The sequence below is a fragment of the Melopsittacus undulatus genome, chromosome 4, assembly GCF_012275295.1.
Source record: "Melopsittacus undulatus isolate bMelUnd1 chromosome 4, bMelUnd1.mat.Z, whole genome shotgun sequence".
Lineage (NCBI taxonomy): Eukaryota > Metazoa > Chordata > Aves > Psittaciformes > Psittaculidae > Melopsittacus > Melopsittacus undulatus.
In genome coordinates, this window is record NC_047530.1 from 63,686,282 (window position 1) to 63,707,356 (window position 21,075).

Genomic DNA, 21,075 nt, shown 5'->3' on the forward strand with positions numbered 1-21,075 from the left:
GGCTCTGTCCAACCTGGCCTTGAACACTGCCAGGGATGAATCATTCACAACTTCCCTGGGCAACCCATTCCAGTACCTCACCACCCTCACAGTAAAGAACTTCCTCCTTATATCCAATCTAAACTTCCCCTGTTTAAATCTGAACCCATTACCCCTTGTCCTATCACTACAGTCCCTAATGAATAGTCCCTCCCCAGCATCCTTATAAGCCCCCATCAGATACTGGAAGGCTGCTATGAGGTTTCCATGCAGCCTTCTCTTCTCCAGGCTGAACAGCCCCAACTTTCTCAGCCTGTCTTCATACAGGAGGTGCTCCAGCTCCTGATCATCCTCGTGGCCTCCTCTGAACTTGTTCCAACAGTTCCATGTTCTTTTTATGTTGAGGGCACCAGAACTGCACACAATACTCCAATATGCTACTGGGTTCACCATATTTCTTTCACTCTCTTTTTTTTAATTAATTGTGGGATTTTTGAGTATTTTTCAAAAGTTTAATCTAGTAGGTCACAGCCTGATCCAGTATTTACATTTAATACCCTCATCTTATTTCACAAATCTTCCAACTGTAATGGGAGACTGTAACACCATGATTTGTCAAAGTAAGCTCAGAGAGATTTTTATTACTGGAAATAAACATTTTCACTTTGAAGGCACTTAAATTTGTGATTTTTTTACAATTTCAAATAATAGGTCTGATTAGTGTCCATATGCAACTGAAAGCTATATACATAAGATTTTAAGAAAGTTTGGTTTTTGTCTAAAATGCACAGTTTGTTTCTGGAGATTACATATATAAGCTGTTCATATGTTCGGTGACATTCATATCTAGTGAATGATGGGAGCTATAGTCTTATTACAGATGAAATTTTTAGTATTATACCTTGATAGCCCTCTCTACTTTCCGTTCACTCACCAGACTAATCACTAACTTTTAAAACTGTTTCTTGCTAACTATAATTAACAAAGATGACAAAAAATAGCCTGCTGTGTTATCAGTGAAAAAAATCCTAGATCTTGTTTCTCATATTGTAAATTAACCATGTCAAATTATGCTACACTATGAAAAAACTGTAGCTGAAGTATGTATGAAAAAAAATAGCTGAAAAAACCTGAAGAGTCAAAGACAGCCTTCCAGTATCTGAAATGGGCCTAGAGGTACATCAGAGAGGGACTCTTTATCAGGGACTGTAGCAATAAGACAAAAGGTAATGGGTTTAAATTTGAACAGGGGAAGTTCAGGTTAGATATAAGGAAGAAGTTCTTTACTGTGAGGTCAGTGAGGCACTGAACAGGTTGCCCAAAAAAGTGGTAAATGCTCCATCCCTGGCAGTGTTCAATGCCAGTCTGGACAGAGCCTTGGGTTACATGGTCTAGTGTGAGGTGTCCCTGCCCATAGCAGGGGGGTTTGAACTAGATGATCTTATGTCCTTTCCACACCAAACCATTCTATGATTCTATGAATCTGTGACTGTAGATTTTATAAAAATTATTTCACATATATAAGAATTAAAATACAATTTCTTACATCATGAAAGGTTGAGCACTTGGTGGAGAAGGAGCAGACTCTGTGTCTAGATTAAATCTCTGGCTTTGGCTAAAGATAGAGCAGCGTGGTGACAAAAGAGGATTGTTGCCATCCGTAATGTGATACAGCAGTCGACTGGTCCCTAGGGAGTGATGTTCTTGTGGGCTGCTGTCCATGTCATTCTGCCAGTCTCTGTGAGCTGGCACAGGCTCTAGAAAGCAAGCATAAGCAAATACAGACTGAGGGTCACACACAGGATATTTAGCTACCTAGATAAATACATATCTATACTTACAGAAGTATTCAAAGCATAAGTATTCAAAGTAAACAGCAAATAGCTCAGCAAAATATCACATGTAGGATGAATGTACTACAAAGGATAAGAAAATAGAAAGGATGGTTACTGCCTTAGCATAAAGCAATTTTGAGTTCCAGGGGAGAAGGTAGATAGGTGTGTTTGTAAGCTATAATGTAAAGTATAATACAAAGATTGAGAGTTTTCAAGAATAGCAGCATTAATCATATTTTCATATAAATGTTTGCTTTGAAAGCCGCATTTCTAAAGAAGACAACGAACGTACAAAACAAGTTTATTTTATGATGTAGCATTTAGTCCTTTGGTCAAGAGAAAGGCAGGTCAAAAATACATGTCTTAGCTAAGAACCTCCTGTGTTGCTTTCTGTATCCTTTAGAATTTCAGTAAGGTTTGAAGTTGCATACCCATGGGTCTAAAGAACACAAAATGTGAAAATAAAAACAACCAATAACATTCAAGGTAGTTATTCAAGGTAGTGTGCAGTCACTGCTACTTGGAAGTCATGCTTACAGAGTACTGTTAATATTGTCTTGGGCTACACAGGGAAGCCTCACCTTGGGTGCCTCAAAAGGTAAAAGGTGATTTATAGAGATGGTCAAGCTAGAAATCAGAATGACTCATTTTGGGCTGGAAAAGTAGGAACTGGTGAACCTCATTGCACTGTTTATAGGCAACATGGAAAATAATGGGCACATTACAGAGCCTACCTCCAGGGAATACCAAGAGTTCACCTTCCCTTTGCTGTACCTGGTTACATTCATGAAAAGAACTAGTGAATGTTCCCCACCCTTTGTGGGTGAAATGGGTGAGGATGATCTGGCCTAATCAGTTTTTTGCTATGAGATGATTGTGCTTTAAAGCAGATTATACTTTCAAGAAGAAAATCTATGATCTCACAAAAGCTCTCCCTCCAAAAAAATGAGTTAATATGTGTTAAAACAAAGAATGAGCTCTGTCTCAGGTTCCCCTATATCAGTTTCCATAGCGCATAATATTTTTACACCAGGCACATTATATTTTTTCCTCTAAAACCATGTATTTCCAGGCAGCATGTGTGTTATTTCTAGTCAGTATTATACCTGCAGTCTAGCATGCATTCTAATACATTTCACAGAAACTGTTTTTTTCAATGGAAGTCTAAAACTGCACAGAAAAACTGTTCATGGACTTATTCACATAAGAGCAGGCAGGTTTAGAAAAGTTCTTTCATCTTCACCTTCTTTCCATTTTCTCCTTTGTACATGGGACAGGACATTCCCATAGTGAATTGGTAGCTTTTATTTGACCTCTCCCCAAGAGATATGGAAGATACAAATCCCTATAGCTGCACTGGGACAGTGGGGACAAAACAGCTCTGAATGGCACCCTTGATAGAACCATTGCCTTCATAGAATGCAACTATTGAATTAAAAAATAATAATTGCAGTGATCTAAAATATCACTTTATTAGGCACTATCCAACTCTTTTTGCTTTACAGACAACAAAAAATCTAGCTTTATACTACATAATCACAATTTTGTGTGTTATGCAAAGGCTACACAACTTTTGTATCTCTAAGCTCATCTTACTCTAACAGCACCATCAATTATAAATATGTTAAGCATTTCCACAATGAGACAATGTATTTGGTTATTAATTCCTTCCTCTAAGTACTACATTCTCTGTAAGTCAAATTCAACTCTCCAAGACACCAGAGCAACACCCTAAACTTCAAAATTGTGTATGAGATTCAAATCCACACATAGAGAGATCCAGAAAGGAATGTGGGGGAAACAAGAGTAGAGATTGTATCAGTCATGGGAAATTATGTAGACAGACAACATACAGTGATAAATGTTGTTCTACAAACAAAAGTATTGTTTCTTTATGGTAAGTAATCTTTCCTTACCCCGTAAGACGTAAAGAAATTAATAGTCTTGTTTGAGTTTTCATTTGTTGGGTTTTGGTTTGTTTGGGTTTTTCTTTTGTCTTCTGAAAAACAATGCGAAGAAACTGGATTCCTTCCTTTTATTTGACCACCTTTGAACTTCAGAAAACATAACCCCAGTGAAGTAGGGTGACTAAGAATAATTTCACTATTATTCAAACACTGTTATTAAAAGTAATAAATTATTTTATAGTCATATTAAGTAGCAGGCTCCTTACTATGAAAGGAAAATAATGTTATAAAAAAATGCAGCCAGTCTGTGTGTGGTCAGTGTAGTAAAAGTTTCCAATGTTTTTACTCTCATTTTCTGTGGACCTAGAAGTACTTGTCTTGCAGGAGATAACCTGTACGGCTGATAACCTACACAGGCACAGGCATTTGCTCCTTTTCACATTTACAACTAAGCAATTTTACTAGGTCCAACCAAGACTCAAAAATGGAAGAAAAGCACACATTCAAGACTAAACACTCCTAGATGATAAATGCAAAGGACAAGTAGTGGCTGGAGCAGCTCAGGTACAAAAGCAACACTTAGTTGTAGAGAATTCAAGGAGGTTTTTTATTCAGTTATCAAAGCAAGGGAGACAACCTGTGTTCCAGGTGAATTTGAGAATGTCCCCAAAGACTGGGGATCTTCAATTTCCTTGCACCGGGGCTTCCTGACAGCATTGCTCCACTAAAGCTTGCAAATTGGTGAATTTTGGTATGGCTCCAAGAAAGGGTTTAGTTCCAATGCTGCTACAGATGCGTTAACTTGCTATCTAATGTCCAGAAGTGGTCAGAAAGTCATTCAGACTGATTCGTTTACACAGCCTGATTACCATAATAGAGGAACATCTCAAGATTATAAGTTGTAACCAGACCCATTTTTAATTAAAACTTCGTGCCATCATCCCTATTCCAGTTGTGCATAGACTCTAAAAAAGACTCTAAGGGTTATCCTGGGAGTAGCCCATGAACGAACCAAACATCTGCCTGTCTTCAAGTGTCTGATTTCAGCCTCTATCATTGCCAAAACTGTGAACTAAGGCTATCTTTAGCTAAGCCAGTAAGTTACCCTTTGGCCTGTATTTACTCCATCTCATCCATTCAGCCTACCTTAGCACTGACAAGAGCTTACCACAGGAGTTAAAGCCAAGATCTGCTATCTTATAATATGCAGTATACTTCATAATGTGGACTTGGATCATATGACAAGTCATTTGGTACAAGTCTCTATTTCTTTTTCTGAAGTAAACCAATAATACACTGAAATCTGTTGTATCTAAAACGATTATGCAGATGTAATGTGTTCATTGTTATGTCTGTGAATGCCAGTATCAGGATTTATAATTTAAAAGACGTTTAGAACACCTTGTAGTCACGTTCATCTGTTCACTACTCAGGTCACATAATCAATTTATACTCATATTAAAAAGATATAGAAATTATGCTCTGCTTTTCTTTTTTTCCCTTAAAAAAAAAAAACCCTTGCAATTCTTCATACCCTCTTGTGATTCTTCATAGTCTCACTTTTGGTCTAATTCAAGTATCTACATACGCAAAAGTAAATTGGAATTTTCTGACTTTGCTCAGAGATAAGAATTCCTGTTCACTTCTTAAAATTTGCATTCTGAAATACCTAAAATAATGTATTCTTTGTAATTTTTCTTGACTGGAATGTGAAACAAAATAAATGGACTACAGAATCATGTTTATTTTAAAAATAACATATTCATACTTTCTTAATATTAAAGTTTTCATTGCCTAATTCACTGAGCAAAGGCTAATAACTAGAGATGTGGTATACATGGCACATCCTCTGTGTTCTTTGCCCAGGACAACTCTCTGGACTTCCATCCAAGTTCAAGCTGAAATAGCCACCAGTCCTATGTGACAACTGTATATCAGAAGATTTTGGTAGTAATTTAAGAGACAGAATTAGGACTAGCTCTCTCAATGCAAAATGGCATGTTATTATACAAAAAACCACAAACTACAAAGCAGATGCTAGCAGGAATGAAAGTACATTGAAATGCATTAAATAGGTAAGTTTTAACTAAAGCACAAATTTGAACAGCTAGAGTGACAGAGTATGCTCTGAACTGTGTGAGAGAAATGCTACATCATCCAGTATTTGCCTGTGTACCTGTACAAAGGCAAATAGGAGCTAGAGAGGTCACTAGCAGTATGAATTAAAAGAAAATCGAGTCAAATCAGCATAAATAAGAAACAGTTATGAACGATCCTAACAATGAAATGTGAAATTACCAGAACAAAATACTTCAGTAAACTTCTGGAAGAGGAGGAAAACCCCACCCTGACATAAAGGAAAAGAACCAGTGCAGATTTTCTATAGGCTACAAAATGTCTCTGCCTGTGCAGCATAGATACGAGATCTGTCTCTGCCTCAGATCCATGCTGAGAGACTAGCACCAGTGCAAGTTTTATAAGGTATTAAGGTTTGTTGATTTTTTTTTTACATAAATTACAGGGTATTTAGTATTTTTTACATTTACAATTTTCCTTAATTGTGCAATGCAAACCTCATACTCTAAAATTTCTTAAATAGAATACTATCATTTGTGATTTCTTTTTTTTGTAGATAACTCATTTCTTGCTGAATATTCTGAGCAGACAGTTTCTAAATATGTTCTTCTACATCCTGTCTTTATTCTGACATATAACATCAATTGCAAAGGGGTTACTGACCTACCTGCTTTAATTTGAACCATACATGGCAAATGACTTAAGTATTTGTGTATTCATGTCACTTGCCTGTGAGATGTGTTAGTCATATTGCCTTTGACCTATTTTTCACAAACAGTGATTCCTCTTCTACTGAGCATCACGACTGTCAGCCCTGTGACTACAAGCTATGAATTGACAAAAATAGCACTGAGCCTTAGGGCTATTTATTTCCATATTGAGGAAAGAGGGAGTGATAACACACCACAGATTGCCCAGATGGGTAATAATACAGGTTTGTGAATGATTAAAATCCATATGCTGTAAAACTCACCTTTGCTATTTCTCTGCTGATGCATTGAATTAAAATCAACAATAGGAGAAATGAAGTGATATTGCTCTGACAGAAAGAATGACAATAATAGAATTACATGATATGGAGGTGATATCAAAAAATACAGACATAGGAACAGCATAAAATTGCTTGAACAAAAAAAAAATTAAAACTGAAAATAAAAGAATGAGGATTCTTAAAACCTGTCTGAAAAGCAAGACTCCCTCTCAGAAAATCAGAATGCTATACCTCTTTTAAGAGGTATCGCCCCTTTTACATTACACAGCATTTGCTCATGAAATGCTGCTTAGCATTAGCTCTGCACAGCTTCCCAGAGGACTGAAAATCTGATATTAAACTGCAAGTCACAAGTCTTTTTTATAATTGCAAATGAGAACACATCACGACATGATCGCTTACCTCCACAGCTGGCTCCATCAGCTTGCACACTGGTTTGGGTTGATGAAGGGGCTGGATCCTTGGATGCCGGCAGCTGAGATGTTTCTTCCTGGGTTGGCAGAAATGCAGAGCACAGATCGGTTTCAAGGGCTTGTAGCTTCAACAAAGAATTCTGCAGACAAAAGCAGAACATTGGGCTAGATTGAGAACAACAGAACACAGCGATAGCTCCTCAACTCACTGAGCCCATTAGCAGTGCCTGCAAAGGGGTGTTTCACTAACAGCTCTGAGAGGATGTGCAAGGGAACAAACGTGCACTATTCTGCGAGTTTCTTGACTTCTGGTTATTTAAGTCCCAATTCACATGGATTATTCATAACACGTGGGAAAGATGACTTCGTCAGCAAAAGATGATTTATTCTAGGAAGCCGAACTGAGATGGTGTCCCTTTTCCTGGTCTCAAAGCAATACACTAAGCAAGTATTTTATTCATTGGACTGACATCACGATCTGATGACATTCTGTCCCTCCCCACTTACCATTCATAAAAAAACAAGTCTCCCTCTCCCATCCACTGAGTGCCGTACAGAGCAGTGAACAAAGACTTACTGAGAGCACTCCCTCGTGGGATTCTTGGATGAGATATTTTTTAACTGGCTTTTTTAGAGATACTTCTTTATGTAGATGTAGCTTTTATGTAGGCAGCAGCTGCTGCTACAGGGCAGCCAGATCATTTCCTATCCATTGGAAAGGCAAAATTAACAGACCATTGTCACTTGCTGCAGACAAATCAATGAAGACAGTGCTCATTATCTATAACATCACAATATAACATCCGCTACAGTGTCATGCTTGGTCCATTTCTCATTTTAATCTTTAATGCTGCAAGGAATATTCAGCTGTACAATCTGACACAAGGATCTTGCTTTGTTGTAAATGTTGTGAAAGCCCTTATCACCATCTGACTGGGCAAAATGAGTCACTACCAATGCCTCATGCATTCAGTTCCCCTCTTTCAAGGGAAACACATCTTGTCACATAAACAAAATCACACAAGGCTGTATTAATAATCACACAGCTGGCACAAACTGAATATATGTGAAACGTTAAGTCACTGAAATGGTACATATTTGTAGCACATTTTTGAGGGGAGGTAAGGGGGGAGAAAGGGGAAACAAAAAAACCAAAACCCACCAAACAACAACCAACAAATAAACAAACAAAAAAACCCACAAAAAATATCAACCCCTCCAAAAAACACCATCGAAAAAAAAAACCCATGATTTACAATAGAAAGAAAAAATCCTCAAAAGCTTCTTTTCCCACTCTGTCAAAGACATGAAATCATTTACTGGTTCATTTAATGAAATAACACATTTACTGGAAACATTTCCTTTGTGTAACAGTATCTCACCTCTGTAGTGAGTAGTTTAATGCCTTTGCATTATTTTAACTGTAACACAGGTCTTTGATAAACCCAGAGATGCCAGTGATTTTAGGTTAAAAAGTAAAAAAGGAAACTGATTTGGCTGAAAACAGCAGGGAAGACTTTCAGCCTTGATCCTTTCATTCGTTTTATAGAATTCAGGTGGTGAAAAAGGAGCAGAAAGCGATTTCTGGGAGATACCTCAAAATAGGGAAGTTTCAAAAAAGCACAAGATCACCATCACTAGATCCTGTGACCCTCTATGTGCTGTCAGGAATGCTTCAAAATCTGTACCCTGTACACAAAACAGATCAGCTGCAAACACCTGGACCTTGGCCTCAGCTTAGGCCAAAAGAGAAACCCAGAAAAACTTATTTCTTCTAGTCCCAGAGCAAACAGGAGTTCTGATCATTCCTATCAGAAGCAGCTTAATTAGAGACATGTGAGCAAAGAAATGGCTTGTGTTATACATTTTAGGACTAAGTTCCTCTCATCTGTTGACAAGATATATTTTGACATATCCTCCTGTAATACCAGAAAGAAGTGATTGCAAGATCAAACATAACAGTTCTTTAAAACAAATGGCATGATCTAGAGCTGGTTTCGATAATATAAGGCAGAAGATACCTTTACTATTGACAGGTACAAGCTGCATTAACAACCTAGCATCCTCTGTTCCTGTTGCCATTTGTAAGGATAATTTATCCATCTTGGCCAGCAGTGCCTCAAGTTCACAACTCAGTTTCTCCAGGACCCCTTGAATGATTGGTATTATTTCCTTGTCACTTACTGACACTGTTTGGTCCAACATTTTACATATATTATTTCAAATTGATCTGTTTCCTTTAACCTGTCTACTAGAAAGAGTATGCCAGGTATGTAAATGTTCCCAATATGGGCTTTGTAAGTGAAGACCAATATAATGAATTCACTCAGCTTCGCTGTTTACAGCCGTATCACCTAGTGATATGAAATTAGTATCCATTTTAGTGTCATCCAGCAGTCACAGTGATCCCTACCTGGATTCCTGCTTTTGTTGTATTTAGTACAGTTCTTATGATCAATTTGAGTATCTTTTATGACCTACTTTCAAAGTCTTCTTTAATCCTCTACAGGGCTTTCTTCAGTTAGAGACAGAATGATGGAAACCATCTCACCTTCAACAGCTTTCAAGTAGCAGTGAATTTTCCTTGTCAAGGGGAGGATGCTGACTTGAATCATACCCAGGACACTGTTTTGGGAAGGGATTTCATAATATGACAGGCCCCATTTTCCACTTCCTGTCATCCCAGTTGGGCACTACAAAGTGGCTGTGTAATTATCACAACAGATGGGCTGTATTTTATAGGCAGTAATATCATCTAGCAAAAGATGATTATACCATTTACACACCAGTGAAGACTCTGATCCCAGACCATACCTCTTCCAGAAGAACTGCTGATGGCAATAAGGAGAACATAGGCAAACATACCAGAACACACCAATAAGGAGAACATAGGCTAATAACTGACAAAAATACCTAACCATCACAGGATGTTACTACAAGCATCTGAAACAAAAAATCCCATATCAAGAAAATACATTCACTTTGCATCACTATTTCTTATAATACATTAATATTTATGGAAAATTCAGCATAAAAGCATTCACACAGACTACATTGTTAAACATTGTATTTCAGTAATGCTTAGCTGTAATTCACCAGCTGGTTTATATTCAATTGTTCTAAATGATATTTTTCATTCATCTTTGGAAGGGGGGTAGATGCCAAATTTACAGTCCCTGCCAAATACTAAAAAATATATATATATGTAATAATGATAATAATATCAACAACAACAATAGAAAAACCTTACAGAATTTCATGAATGTGCCCTTGACAGGGATTTGATGTAGGGAGAAAAAGTAAGTAGCTGTGATCACTTTGATGTTACCAGGGAGATGATGAATCTGGAGTATGGCATCAACCTCATCTTACTCCTAAAACACAGCTGAGTACTATGGTACTGCCACAGCACACTATAAATGAAAAGCCATCACACACTTATGGGAACACATGTAAGGAGACATAGCTTTAGCAAAGGTCAGACACAAAGCTGCCAAGTTCACCAACTCATCAGCAACAGGAGCATCCTAGTAAATGCTAGGGATGAGATTGCTGCATTCCCTGCTGTGTGTCCTGTCCTGCCCTCTTTAGGGCTGCTTGCAGTACTAACAATGGCAGAGCAGCTGGGCTGGATCCTGCCAGCCTCAGACCTCTTGCTCTCTGGCAGCGGTGTTTCTGCAGCTGCAGCCCAACCATAGCAAGAAGGTTCTCTGTGAGAGGACATGGCCATATATCAGCAACTGGCTGCAGGTTCTCTATCCTTGGGCTCACAGGGGGCTGGCTAACCCGCTACCAACTGTTGGCAAAAGGAAGGCAAGAAGAAAGATGTCTTCATCTTCTAAAACCTTTCAGGTTAATTTTAAATATTGCTCACCACTTCCAACTTCCTTCTAATTCTCCAATATTTTCCAGTACCTGCTTTCCAGACATCATGCCACAATGGTGGGGATGTGTACTCTTCTGTCCTGCCCACACTCAGCAATACATCTGATCTGGATATGAACCAGCCTGTGCACATGTTACTTACAACTCTGTCATGGTCCAGACCTGTCCCTGGGCCCAGCTGGGCCATCTCTGCTCTTGGCCATTTAAAAGAAGGTGCAAAACATGTCAGAAGAAACAAAAACAGCTAAAATACATAGGGAAATGTTAGGTCATGTTGAGCGCCATCACAAATTTTAGTAAGCTCTTCTATGTAAAACCAATATCACTGAAGTAATTTAAGATATGGCATATTATATCAGCTAATTATCTAATTTATATATATATATATATATATATATTTCAGGACTGATGTTCATTCCAGTTTTACTCTGATGCCTAACACTAGTGTTTCTGATGCAGTAATTCCTGATCCGTGTTAATGCAAATGAAAGGACATTATAATATTTTAGATGGGTCCTTAAATTTCTTTGGACAAATAACTATATTGTTGCCTCTTAAGAACAGCATTTTGCAAGTTTGAAAAGGAAGATATTATAATTGTCTTGGAGAAAGATTTCTTGTCTTTTCTTCTGTCCTCTTAAAGTAACTGACAATTCAGAGAACTTGAGCTATTCCAATTCCACTAGAAGAGAAAACATCCTACATTATTCCAGTTCAAAGATCATGCAAAAATAAAGACATTCACAGGAAGTCTGAGGAAAACAGCTATTTATTAATTTTGCTAATGCTTTAAGAAAACATACTGTCCTGGGTTCAGGAGTTGCAGTCATTTTTTCTCCTTCTTAGTAACTGATGCAGCGCTGTGTTTTTGACTTTCGGCCTGGGAACAGAGCTGATAACATTGAAGTTTAGTCTGACCAAGGACTTTGTGAGTCTCATGCTCTGCCAGGGAGGAGGGGAAGCCGGGAGGAAGCAGAGACAGGACACCTGACTCAAACTAGCCAAAGAGGTATTCCATACCACAGCACATCATGCCCGGGATGTAACTGGGAGTTACGTGGAAGGGCACTCGCTCTGCTCAGTCAGGCTCATTTTCGGTGGGTGGTATTGTATTATCTTCCCTTATTATTCCCCTTATCATTATTATTATTGGTGGTAGCAGCAGTGGTTCGTGTTATACCTTAGTTACTGGACTGTTCTTATCTCAACCCGTGGGAGTTACATTCTTTTTATTCTCCTCCCCATCACTTCGGGAGCAGGGGGGAAGTAGGGCTAGACTGCATGGCTGACTTGTCGACAGAGCTTAAACCATGACACATATGCATAAAGGAATCATATTCTCACCTGCTGGAGAACACACAGTACAAAAGGATTACCATTTGAAGAAGAAGCTTAGCCTGTAGTTAATAAACCAGCTCTACAAACAGGTAAGGCACTGACTGTCTCTCCTCCCATCTACAAAAATTGAGGCTTAGGACAAGGAATTATTGAGATGATAGATAATCTCTTACATCTAAATACCACACACCTACACTCACACTGTTAAATGCCTCTGGAGAATGGAACAATTAATGATCAAATTCTTCCAAGCTATCACCAAAATGCTTTGGAATGAGTGAGAGTCCCCTGAAATGACATCAACCTTTTCTTGGTAGGTGCCATCAGTAACTCCCTCTCCAGCTGGAGATCCTCACATGGGGCCCACAGGATCAGTGCTATATGACTTGTTGTCAGTATGTCCAAGGGATCACAGACTGCTGGGAAACAGCATGCCAAATGAAGCCTCATCAGCATCCTTTGTTTCAGCTTTGCAGACATCCTAAAGACTGGTAAATTTAATAAATGAGGGAAGAGGGAAAGAAAATGTGTCTGCCAACCCATAGACCCTGCTTTGTCTCGGTCTGAAGGCTGATGGGCAGAAAGGAGGAGAAGCAAAGGCCAAACTTAGTGTTTTCTGCCTAAAATGAAAACACCCTGCCCCACACACTATGTTACTGAATATTAAGCATGCATGCATCCTGTCCCTGGGCCTGCTCCTGCCCCTCCAGGACAGGAAGGCTGCTATCCTATCTAGTTTATTGATGGATTTACTGAATTTATGAAATCAGCTGGGGCAGAGAAGGAGAATAATCCAACCCTCCAGCATTTAATAGCCTTTGAAATGATTCATATCAGAAAGAAACTGAGCAAATATCAATTCCTTTGCTCTAAGGAAATTAATGCTTTTATATGTCACATTAGAACAGTGATGTATAAAAGCATCTTCTTGCTTTTTAATCTGAGAGTTCAGGTTAAGATAAAATAGGCATATTTTTTTGTGCACATAAAAAAATCTCTGTGGTATCTATTACAGCAATATTTGTGTCTTGAGGATATGACATTTTCAATTCAGAACTTCCTTTATGGGGAACAAACAAGCAACAGTAAGATAGAACAAGATATGCCCTGGGTCTGTATAATGCCACTGGTGAGCAGTGAAGAGAGACACCACTTTCTCTAATCCAAGAAGATAATTTATTTTCCCATGACCCATGTCCATTTGGGTTTGCAGTATACCTGAAACACCATCAAATCTAAAATTTTGCAGAAGGAACCACCAGAAGGCAGCTCTTCCTCATTCCTCATAAATTACTGGCAGTTTGATTTAATGTCTAATTATCTGTTTTAATATCTTACACTGATTTTATTTGTTACATTTAATCTTAACCTTTAAGGAATCCTTTGCAAGAATTTTAAATGGAAGCTTTCAGGTGTTAAGCTTTGGTGATTGTTTGCATTGGGGTTTCTCAAAAGAAACAATAACTTGATGTTTTCTTCCAGAGCCTTAACTGGCTAGACAGAGACTGAGCATACTCCCTTGTATTGGTCATGGGATGTGCCTCACTAGTTAGCATCACAATTTTCAACAGTGAGCCTCACAACAATGTCACAAATGCACAGGAGACAATCCATTGTAAGGAGAAGATTAAGTCTGAATTCCTTTAAAAGGACACATTGTGGTTTTATCCTAATGAAAGGCAGGCATCTATTAATAGACATACATGTTCTCTGGCTGATTATGGAAACAAAGCTGTCTTCTCCATGGTTTGAAAGAAATGGGATTCCCTTCCCCCCAGCTGTTTTTTTCCACTGCTTCTGATGTTCTGTTGTCTTGACCTACACTTAGAAATATTACCTGTTCTGTGTTAAAGTCCAGTACTGTTCATTGCCTTGCCATGTGTAAGCATACTCTGTGCTAGCATGCAGATACCCTTGTTTATGGAAGATGCTTTATAAAGTTTCTTACTTTGAATAATTGCAAAACTTGGATTTGACCTCCAGCATTTTGCTGATTCTGAGAATCTAGCTTGGGCTCATCTATTTTTTGACATGATCACACAAACAACTTCTTTGTGCTCTACCCTCTCACCATCCTCCTAGTATAATCTGTCTGAAAACAGCTCTTGCTTCAAGTGTCACAGGTGCTATTTGACTTTCCTTACTTTCTCTCTTCACTCCAGCTCTCCTTTCTTCCCATCTTACAACCAAAGTACCTTTTAAACCACATTATACTGTTCATAGATTATTTATGGAGGATGTAGAAATCTTGAGAACTCATTTTTAAACAAAACATAATTGATAGCTGAACACTTTCAAGCTGTAATATGAGGAAAAACATAAAATGTTCTAGAAAGATGGCATTTCACTCAGTCAATATTGAATGTTTAATTCTTTCCTGAGCACAAGAAGAGAAAGCTGGCTTAAATGTTTTTTTAAATCTCTTGCCTCTGGCGTTTAAACTATTATAGCAGTCTTGTATCACATTTTTAAGCTTCTCTCCAAAAACAAGACTAGGATGAGTTAGTAAAAAGCTAACCTTAAAGTCTCAAGCAATTACATTGTTCCAAAACCTTAAAATTAACAAAAAAAAACCCCAAAACAAAACATCAAAGTAAAAGCTCTAACATCATATTTCAACTTCTGGTTAAGCTTACCTCATTTAAGTCGTTAAATTGCTCAGTTGCTTCTTTTGGTGAAATGCATGTGTTCTGATCTATTCTACAAAACAAAACAAGAATGTTCACTCAATAGGTTGCTTATCTGTGATGCAGATATTTAAAACCTTTCATCATGTCTACACATAAATTACAGGTTATGGGATAAAGTTGTTTTATTTAAAAAATAACATTTCTATCAGTTACATCTGTATTTTATGCCTCATTCAAAACAACAATGATTTTACTGGAATCCTAAATAATGTATTTAAACTGTGAATAAGGTCCTGGAAACTATGACATTAGAATCTGGCTCTCTCTGCCACAAAGAAAAATTTCTACAGAAGTATGATCAGCTCCCAATATCTTTGTCAGCTACTGGAAATAAAGCCAAGAGAAAGCTCTAGCATATGTTTAGATCTAAGCACAGTTTGTCCCCCATGCTTCAAGTCAGGAACAAGAGTTTTCCTGTATCAGAGCCATAGAGAATACATCTTTCCATATTGAAATTTGATAGTATTTCAGGCTCCCAGTCTTCAACTTTCTGCTTAAGTTCTGTTTTGCACATTTCACAAAGACCCAAAGGACTCTAATGTGGAGCTGGAAATCCTTTGAGTAAGACAGATTTTCTACCAAGTGTCACTTTGCAGCCATCGGATATGTCCATATCTTTGTTTTTCCCTCAATGTATCACTGCTTCTCCACATGGAAAAAGGAAAGGAAGGTCCTGAACTGGCAAGGGGAAAATCTTTTCCTTCAGACTACAGCTAGAGACAACTGTGCCCCATCCAGGTAGATGTGGTCATGACTTAAGACTCCACACACCTAACAGCCTACCAGCTTCAGGATTAGTTAGTTACAAATTAACTCTACCAATGAATGAAATTGAAGCCTAAAACAACCTTCCCATGGATTAGGTGAGAAACCTGAATAGGCTCATAGCACAGCACTGGTCCTTCCCCAAAGCAAACAGATGATTTCCCCAGTCAACTTCAAAGCCTGACATGGGCATGTCACAAGCTGGTTTGCAAGAAAGCTGAAGAAAGAAAACTATTGCTGTCTCAGGGAATGAGATTTCTCATTGCTGAAAAGGTATCAATGTTTGCTGGCCACTGTGAGACTCACATGATCAAAAGTAACACAAAATCCAGATTCCTTTGGCCAAATTTATTAATATTTTTCAGCCTATTGTGCTCAGCGTCTTCTAAGCAAAATCAAATGGTTTTAAAAGTCTAGAAACCTCAAAACCAGTGAAGACAGATGCACAGGCCTTCATTGTAGTTCTTCGTATTTATGAGACATTTGAAGACTGAAATGATGGATATGCCATATTCTTTACAAGAATAGACGTATTAGATATCTACACCAGGGTAAACACTTGACTCCAAACAGGATACAAGGTGTGCAATTGACAGTGAAACAAAAATGAGTCATTTAGGTGGTGTACATCTAGCACCAGAATGGGAGGTCTCACAGACCAGCCAGCTTTAACCCCCTCAAGATGAACAGGTTCATGATCAGAAGCGAGTGATTTCTGGAGACACTTCAGCAGCAAGGTGCCTTGACTGACTGTTGCGCAAGCACCTATCTACATCTCTATGTAGCTCTCTACATATATAGGCTTTCTGCCATTTCACCTGAAAATCAATAGCAAATGTTGTCGTAATGTGAAGAGAACAGAAAGAAATTGGAATGATGGAAGCAAAAATGTTAGTGCCAAATAACTAACTTCTAGCTTTTCAGGATCAGAGAGACTGTGGGAGGCTGCAGAAGAGAGTTAAAGAAAACTAAGAAAAAGCATGGGGAGAACAAAAGGAGTAATTTAATAGGAAAAAAATGAAATATTCGTAGTTTGGTTTAATAACATGTAAGAAAGGACCAGCAAGACTACAAACAGCTGGAGAATTAATTCAGTAATGAAGAAAAAAAATAGGGTGATTCATTGAACTGAAGTAGAGCTACACATAAATAAAAGGGCACATGCCAGATTTGTACACTTCTGGTATTCATTTGAATTACTCCTTTCAAGGTCATCACACACAGCAAATGTGAACTCTCCTTAGAAAAAGAAAACAAAAAACTAAATGCTAGCAGCAGTTCTTACATGTGCAATACGATGTTCTGCATAATTCACAGCTGTATCACTCACACAGTCTCTAAGAAGTTCAGAACATCCCTGAAGTACCACCTCTCTCTCATTCAGGGTGATGATCTTGTCTGACTTTTTAGGATAAGTCTTTTAGCAGAAGCCTTGCATTTTGCTGCTTCCTTTTAAATAAAAATACTGGAGTAAGATGTTTTTTGTTTGTGTTTTTTTTTGATCCTGGAGATATTGAAATCATTAAGGTGAATAACCATTTTTGGGAGAAGACGATTTACACAACAGTATGCTGAACAGACCTTACTCTATATAGAAAATATTGGGGTCTGGTTTTTTGTTTTCACCAAGATTAACTGCTCTGCTAGGCAAGTGCAAGTTATCTGATTGTCACCAGGCAACAAGGGGCTTGCAATTTAATAACTATGGGTTGGATCCTACTCACATTAAAAGTCAATCACAAAATATCCATTAACTTCAAAAGCAGCAGGAGCAAGCCCTAATTTTCCATCTGTGCTGAGTACATTAAACGTATTTTAAGCCTTAGCTGAAATTTTGAATAATTGCAGGCAACCCTTATTTTGTATAATTTTCAAAATGTAAAATAATGAAAATGGAAAGCTTTCCATGGCTACCACTCAAATATATGTTATACCATATGCTTTACAAAATACGAAAGGCCAGATCTCTCATCCTCCCTATAGACTCTGGTTTTGGCAGAATTACCCTCTTCTATATGGCACAGATGAGAAAGATGCAGCTCAGTAATATGTACATTTGAAGCTTGTGGACGTCACAAAACAAAATTCAAATACTAATTATCATAACAGAGCTCCCACCAAACTGCAAAGGGAAGATCAATTTGCATGAGCAGTATGCTGTTTAAGAAACCAACCAGAACATGTAAATTATTGAAGTATGCATATCACTTCTAAACTTGCATAAAATTCACATAAAACCACATAATTTAAAAAACTAAAAAGAATGTTTAAACATAACCTAAGGAAATTCACTTCTTATTTCCCAGACTAAACCCATAAAGGAGCATTACATTCTGTAATTTGCAAGACTTAATCCAGTCCAACCCTGGATTACACCAACTCTATCCTCAGGAGATTTACTTGTCTATGCACCACAATGCCACACTCGCACCGTGTCTTGGCCCAATTATAATGCATTACTGGTGCCAAGATAAATTCTGGCAAGTAAACTGCACAATAAGCTGTGGGATGAACCCTCTTTTTCCAGATTCACTTTCAGACTATCCTGACCCAGTACTCCTTCCCTGTCTCTAGTCTAGTAATCCCAGCACAGGGGAGACCCACCAGGCTAACATCTCAGAAAGGGTAGTCTCAGCACCACATCAGAGGACTGATCCAGCCTATCCAGGGGTTACATTGCACAAGTTCACAGAAGAACAGAACCTGCAACCAACACACTTCAGTGGCAGAAAAACACAAAGGTCCTTCTTGAGAACTCCACAACTGCAAAAAGTGTTATGAAATTCATAGTCACCACCTTAATACAGGGCTGCAAGTGAATGCTTCAAAAACAGGCCTATGACTCCTTACAAAGCAATACAGAACTGCAACAGGCCTTTGGATGAACATAAAGTGCACTTTTGTGATGAAAGAAACAACATCATTAAAGGCCCAAGGCTGTTTGAATACATCCGAGGCCACTCCTTGGTCAGTCCCTGAATGCTGGAATAAGCAGCCAGCCAGAAAGCCAGCATACCTGTGTGTGTTTCATCAATCACAGCACCTACGTAAAGGCTGGCTGTGGGCAGCTGGACAGCCACACTTGTTTTTCATCTTATGAGCACCCCTCCCACTCACCAGGCACAGTCCTTACTTGGGCTACAGTAAGATGCCTGTTTTATTATATATTTTTTTGCCTCTATGCTTTTTTTTCTTTTTTTATTTTTTTTTCCTTAAGTGTATTGCAACCCAAGAACTTGCTCAGGGATTTTCTGTGTCTTGATACAAGAATTATCACTGGAACCAATATTTTAATATCAAGATTCCTGAAGAAACTGTTCGAACTGGTCAGTCATTTCCCAGCAAATCAGTGTTGCATCAACAAATCCTGGTTTGCTGACAGAGAGCTATTCACAGACACATATTGGTTTTGATGAATTTTTGCCAGGTCTGAGGCAAGACTCAGAGGGAATCCAGCCAAGTTCTCCCCCTGCTCACCTGGCTGCCTGTGTGGGAACACAGCCTCGCAAGCTCTGCCTCACTGTGCAGGTCTGCCATATGGCATGAGGACATCAGCAGTTCTGCAGCTTCCCTACTTCCTCCCACACATCCCTGAGTTGTAGCTACTCAGCAGAAAGCATGGAAAACACAAGAGTCCCCACCTGAACTGCACTCTCAAAAGCTGCTTGCCTTGAAAACTAAATACTAGAAGCCTCACTAGAATTTAGTCTCCCATAGGGAAAGACTCTGGCTGAGCCCAAGATCCAGGGCAGCCTGCTCCTGGCATTTCCAGTTTTCCTGAAGAACAGTCATAGGTCTAACAGAAACTGCCACCCTACAGCCTCTGTAGAAATTAGGCACCAATCAAGGGACCAGCTGATTCCTACTAAATTAAACCACTCAACTCCCATTTTATTTGGAGAATGGGGAAGAGGGGGAGATTCCAAAGACTTTTTTCTTTGGCACAAAATTTAACCCCAAAGTGTAATTCCGACACTGACTTGGAATTCTGTGAAACACTGACATTCCCACTGCCCAGGAGTCCCATGTTTCCGCTCTCTCTCTGTGTACAGGCATCTGAAAAGAACATCATCCTCTATTCAGATAACTGCGTACACAGCTCTGCAATCCACATCAGCTTTGCTGATTGCCTTTGAGAAGGCAATCGGTCAAAGCAGCTTTTAGTAATCATCTGTATTGTTCCACACTGGCTTTCCTATTCTCTGTTAAGAAAAGGAAATTCCTTTTATTTGTTCCTGGGGCCTACCTATAGCTTTTACCTCCCAAAGGCGTAGATTATATTACAGTCATAGCCAAACCCAACTACACACAAAGTCTAGAGCAGTATTCAATGTAATTGCTTGCAATAGTATTAGAAATTCATGTTCTTGTAATAAAATGTAAATGTTTCCTTCCTGCAGATGGCATTTCATATTCGAAATTGATGCTGATTTTCATAAATCATGAATGATACATACCTCTTAAAAGTAAAATTCTTGATTTACAGGTCCTGTATAGTTTAGCCAAGAAAAATACAGTATTCCCTCATTCTTCTGACTGTAGTCTTTTCATAAAGTCTATTTTTCCATTTCCCTCAAATCCTACTAAAACTTTTCTTTCACTGTTTCAGTGGTTATCATATAATGAAAGTAAATACACACACTCCCCCCAAAAAAAACTCACAATCAACATATATACTTCTAAATTGTATTTTTGTTGATCGTTTCTCTTATATTGCCTGTTTTTTGTCACATACCTGTTTATGAACATCCCTTGTTATGTTACCCTGAATTTAGACTGCTCTGCTTACCAGGGACTATACTGAAAAGTTTTTCATATCTCAGTAGTTTTTGATCCATGTTTAGACAAATTAAAACTATTGTGGTTTTAGCTGCTCCATACTCACTAGAACAGACCTTTTAAAAACTGTACAGTTCAGAGGCATTTACCTGAAACTCCAGTAAGACTAATGACAGAACTACAGAAGTCTGCAGAAACTGAATTAGAGAAGAAGTAACAAGCCACACTAGAAACAATTGACCTTGCTTCTTAGTATGAGACAAATAAATCTTTCTTCTCCTGCCCTCCACACATACATCTATGACTGTATCAAGTGGCACCCTTGTAGCAGTGTGGACATCTCCTGTTCTCCAAAGGACCAGACAGCTTTTTGGTCTATGACTTAAGGATCCTATGCAAACATAGTGTTCCAAAACA

General features: G+C 38.4%; 1 protein-coding gene across 4 annotated transcripts in view; it reads right to left on the reverse strand.

Moving 5' to 3' along the window:
- FAM13C (family with sequence similarity 13 member C) overlaps nucleotides 1–21,075 on the reverse strand; it is a 55,857-nt gene that overhangs the window by 18,969 nt on the left and 15,813 nt on the right. For 2 of the 4 annotated variants that reach the window (XM_031053159.2, XM_031053157.2), the window contains exons 5-8: nucleotides 15,061–15,124; nucleotides 7,191–7,341; nucleotides 6,771–6,836; nucleotides 1,526–1,736 (exon numbers count right to left, since the gene is read on the reverse strand). In XM_031053159.2, the coding sequence (XP_030909019.2) occupies nucleotides 1,526–1,736; nucleotides 6,771–6,836; nucleotides 7,191–7,341; nucleotides 15,061–15,124 (492 nt within the window). The remainder of the gene's footprint in view (nucleotides 1–1,525; nucleotides 1,737–6,770; nucleotides 6,837–7,190; nucleotides 7,342–15,060; nucleotides 15,125–21,075) is intronic. The other 2 variants (XM_031053160.2, XM_031053158.2) reach the window with 1 other exon arrangement.